The sequence below is a fragment of the Sinocyclocheilus anshuiensis genome, unplaced genomic scaffold (genome assembly GCF_001515605.1).
Source record: "Sinocyclocheilus anshuiensis isolate Anshui unplaced genomic scaffold, SAMN03320099.WGS_v1.1 scaffold246, whole genome shotgun sequence".
NCBI classification, from domain to species: Eukaryota; Metazoa; Chordata; class Actinopteri; order Cypriniformes; family Cyprinidae; genus Sinocyclocheilus; species Sinocyclocheilus anshuiensis.
Genome location: NW_015542356.1, coordinates 1816911 through 1822097, shown reverse-complemented (window position 1 = coordinate 1822097; position 5187 = coordinate 1816911). Strand labels below are relative to the sequence as shown.

Here is a 5187-nt window from a genome sequence, read left to right as displayed (position 1 = left end):
TATATATATTGTTTTTCTTTTTCTTTTTCTTTTTTTTCTTTTTTTTCTGTGGTAGTAGTAAACAATAAAGCAGACATTTTAACTGATAATTTTGTCAGTTGTACATACTGAGGGTTATGCTTTATGGCAATCAACAATACATCAGAACATTTCTTTTAATTACTATCATAATTCATTAAAAATGTAATAAATGGGCCTGTTTGCTTATTGTGTATTGGCTGTGATCAACATTTAATATGGACAGAAAATCAATATGAAGAAACATAATTATACATACCCTCTGGCTTGACGTCTTGATACCTGATATGATGGTTTTGTTGAATAGATCTTGGTTTAATAGTTTTGGACTTCTGTCTTTTTGTTCTGTTAATGAAAGTATTTGTGGTGACATGTCAATTTACACCATCATTGTTAACTTAAGGATGGACAAGGGGCAAAGAAAAAAAAAAAGTCATACTTCTTTGACGGCTTCCAGCAAGCACACACAGTTACAAGAGTGACAAGGAGGAAGATGCCCACTGTAGACAATATGATATAAAGAGAGCTTCTTTCTGGAAACAAAAGAACATTTTCAGCCATTTTAATGAATGAATCAATAATTATGTGAAAATAATGAGTTATGCTCAAATAACCCGTCCTTACTGTAAACGGTGAGTCTGACCGGTGGACTTCTCATGCTACTAATAGGGTTCTCCACCATACAGCTGTAGACATCATCATCAACTATCTGAACACGTGTGATGGTCAGGACCTTCTGGTCCGGTGACAGCAGCAGACGGGTCTCGTTAAGTAATGGATGACCCCCTTTTGCCCAGCTGTAGGTGGTCTTAGTGCCTGTTTCATGGGTGCAGTTTAGTGTGAAATTCTCCATCAGTTCCAGCACGGTGGAGGTGACCATGTGGACGTGTGGCTTAGAGATTGGCTCTGGCAAAATTTTAGGTATGGTTTTATTGTTATGAGTTACTGGTATCAGTAGATTGATACCAATTATGATTCTGTAATGTTTGATTTTTCTTACCATCCACCGTCAGATTGATGCTGCTTTCTCCAGTGAAGGTGTCATCAGTGATGGAGATCTCTACTTCATAAGTGCCCTCATCAGACAGCCTGAGGTTATGGAGCAGCAGTGTCCCGTTCTCAAAAACAAGGATGCGGTCTCGGTATTCCGGTCGCAGGTTACCGATGATCTCCGTACCGATGGACTGGACCACTGTAACAGGTTTGTCCCTCTTCAGCTGCCATTTGATTACAGGAGGATCCAGACTGGTGCTTGTGTATCGGACGGAGAGCAGAGCTTCTCCACCCACCGTCCCTCTGATTAGAGTCTCAAGAGTGGTGATGTTCACTCCCTGAACACATGCTGTGACACAAACAATCTCATTTAAAATCTGATTTATGAGATTAATGTTAGTTTGCCAAATTGTGAAGAGACCAAGTCGGCAGTGAAGTCATTATCAAAAAGTTTATAAAGAGTCATTACCTGAACTGTTGTTGACTGCACTCAAAAAATATGTAGGCCTAAATTTAAGATTTCTGTTTTTGAATTGCATGTAAAATCTGGAGGTACACAATTGTAGGAGACAAGACGTATAGAAAGTATATAAATTAAAAAGGATATTATTATTATTATTTTTTATTTTATATTGAAGTCCACTATATGGAGAAAAATCCAGGATTTTTTTTCCCCTCAAAACCTTAATTTCTTTTCGACTGAAGAAAGAAAGATATGAAAATCTTGGATGACATGGGGGTGAGTAAATTATAATGAAGTTTTTATTCTGGAAGTGAACTAATCCTTTAAATGGAATGCATATTTGTGAGCCATATATTGATGAAACAGATAATAAATAACAGGATTCCTGTAGGAGTGTGAAAGTATTTTAAATGCACAATCATGTTTCTATAGTCATGTCATGATTTTTGAGTGCAGAAATCAACTTTTTTTGTTAATCTATGACTGACAAATATGCATCCCATGAAGTATATTATTTTGTTTATGTTACAACTGTAATCCAAATGGATAGGAATTTTCTATGCAATTCAAATGCATACATCTATAATTTCATTTATTTTTTTTCAATCTAGTTACTTAGAGATTTTAGTGATTTTTTTTCTTCAAAAAACAGAAGTATTCTATACAGCTCAGGGTTCATTATCAGAGCTCATAATCATAAGTCTGATGGTTTTATCACCACAAGGATTGACCTGTGCTCTTAGCCATTATGCTCTTGAGCAAAGCACTTGACCTCAGGCTCCTCTGTGAGGATTGAACCTGTAGTAAGTGCACTGTAGGACACTAAAGCCCAATTTATACTTCTGCGTCGAACCTACGCCGTAGCCTGACATACTGCATGTCGACGTGGACAACAACGCAGTTTGTTAGTGGTTTTTTAGTGGTATATCAAAAAGTGTATATTTTTTAAATGTGATTGTTGGTACAGTTTACCAGTTTTTACCATACTTTCAAAACAAAAATTAAAATAGGAAAAATATGCAATATGAAAATAATTGAAGACAAAATGTGTTTTACTGAGAAAAAACAAGATTTGGTTTTTAAAAAGCCTTTTCCAAAAGGTACATCTGTAAAAAGGTGAGTCGTCTTATAATCAGGGTCGTCTTATATTCGGGCCAATACGGTAATTATTACATACAATAAATATGACTGGTCCTGTAAAATAATGGCATTTTTAAATTTAGCATTTTATTTCTTTCGTTATATATAACGGAAGTAGTGACAGACAGATCTTTTATTCTGTTTTGTACATTTGAGTGAAACTTTCTCTCTCTCTCTTCTATTTCTATTTCTATTTCATGTTCACGTTAGATGATGGTTCATTAGCATTCCCCTATTATTTCCACAAGATTAAACTTAATTTGTCAGTTTGGTAAGGTATCACCCTGTCTTCTATCTGACTGTCACTACACATAAAGCTATAATAACACTCATCAGATCCCATTGCCAGAGAGGGCAACAACATAACTTACATAAAGTACATTTGCACAGTCCAAGACACCTTTTACAATCGAGCTCTTAAGATATTGATGACTCAAATTTGAGCACATTCAAGCCAAAAATGGGTCACAACTCTGTTATGACACTCTCAGGAACAGCAGGAGAAGTAATGACAAATAATAAAACGAAACTAACTATATAATCAAGCATAGTTACTATAACAATATACACTAATTTAAAAGTTCGGGGTGAGATTTCTTTACTGTTTTTGGAAGGAGTGTTTTATGCTCACTGTGGTAGCATTTATTTGATTAAAAAGACAATAACAACAGTAATATTGTGAAGTATTATTGCAAATAAAAAAATACGTATTTTCTATTTAAATATTTTAAAATGTAATTTATGCCTGTGAGGGCAAAGCTGAATTTTTAGCATCATTACTCCAGCCTTCAGTGTCACATGATCCTTCAGAAATCATTCTAATATGCTGATTTTTTTGCTCAAGAAACATTTCATTTTACTATAAATGTTGAAAACATTTGTGCTGCTTAATATTTTTAATCACACACTACAGTATTAAAAACAACAACAACAACAACCCAGACTACGTTAAATATAGGTTCACATATCACTGTCAATTTTCCTTATTGGCTTGCCTCATTAATGTTATACATGGTATTAATAAATGTCGATGTTTTTTTTAAAAAGAAGATCTGTTTTAATTTTGTACTGTATTTTAGATAGATAATTTATTTGTCCTCAGAGAGGAAATTCATTTTCACAGAAGGTGCGTATACAACACAAGGACAAGTACCCATTATGTACAAACTTGTCACAATACATTCACGAAAAAAAAAAGTGGCAAGAGTGTAAGACAAAGGCTAATTTCCTGTGTGTTTAAAGCACGTATTGCTGTAGGAACAAAACTCTTAATAAAGTTAGTCCTCCTACACATAGGTAGTATATACCTACGGCCAGATGGGAGAGGGATGAAATACCGATGGAGTGGGTGATCTGGGTCATTTAGGATTATATGTGCTTTCCGAATCATAGCTGAAGTAACACACTCCGATAACTTTGGAGTAGGAATACCAATAATTCTACTAGCCAAATGTGGTATCTTTAAAAGTTTGTTCCAATTAACAGTTGCAAGCATATGAAAAAAACAAATGGCACCATACATAAGAATGGGCTCAATAATACTCCGATACAGGAGAAGAAGGAGACAAGGCTGAACAGACAGTGGGTCACCTTTTAAAGCTGTTAGAATTTTAATGTAAAGCATCAAAGATTCTCATTCTCTGTCTGATAACCAGCAGAATAAAGCCTGTGTGGAAACAGCCCATCTCCTTGGTAACTGCTTACAGTGCGAAAGGCCTGCCAGAGATGAGCACACAAAAGCTTGAATTGTTTGGTCCAATATCCTGGCATGAAAAGGACCTACAAAGCGACAAACAATCAGTGTGATTAGATGAAAAGTGACACACGGGGCTCCTGCGACTCTGTTGATGACAACATTGGCCAATTGTACAACACAAACACCTTCTAAAGTTGTCATGATGCGAGGATAGGAATGGGTTTTCATGATGTTGTAAATAGCAATATAAAGTACATTGAAAGTCGTCTTTGTCCTTCGAGTAACATATTGTCTCTGCTATCTAATGCTGCTATCTGCTCTAACACTGCTACAGACAGGCACAGCATTACACTGTAACACTAGACTACAAAAGAAACAAAAAATTTTAATTTTTCATTTGAATGTCTAAATATCATTGCATTATACAACCCAATATAAAATCAAATGGAATTTATTTTAACCCTGTATAGTCTGACATGAAATTATAGTCAGAACCCACACACTACAGTATTAAAAACAACAACAACAACAACCCAGACTACGTTAAATATAGGTTCACATATCACTGTCAATTTTGGACAGTGATAGTCCAACACTGGACTAACTTTATTAATATATATATGTGAACCTGGAGCACAAAACCAGTCATAAAGGTCAATTTTTTGAAATAGAGATTTATACAACATATGGAAGCTGAATAATAAGCTTTCCATTGATGTATGGTTTGTTAGGATAGGACAATATTTGGCCGAGATACAACTATTTGAAAATCTGGAATCTGAGGGTGCAAAAAAATCTAAATATTGAGAAAATCGCCTTTACATTTGACCAAATGAAGCCTTAGCAATGCATATTACTAATCAAAAATTAAGTTTTG

General features: G+C 35.0%; 1 protein-coding gene across 1 annotated transcript in view; it reads right to left on the bottom strand.

The window, feature by feature from the left end:
• LOC107691804 (hepatocyte cell adhesion molecule-like) overlaps window positions 1–5187 on the bottom strand; it is a 9237-nt gene that overhangs the window by 2034 nt on the left and 2016 nt on the right. The window contains exons 2-5 of the mRNA XM_016490610.1: window positions 1019–1360; window positions 643–924; window positions 458–551; window positions 278–363 (exon numbers count right to left, since the gene is read on the bottom strand). Coding sequence (XP_016346096.1) covers window positions 278–363; window positions 458–551; window positions 643–924; window positions 1019–1360 — 804 coding nt within the window. The remainder of the gene's footprint in view (window positions 1–277; window positions 364–457; window positions 552–642; window positions 925–1018; window positions 1361–5187) is intronic.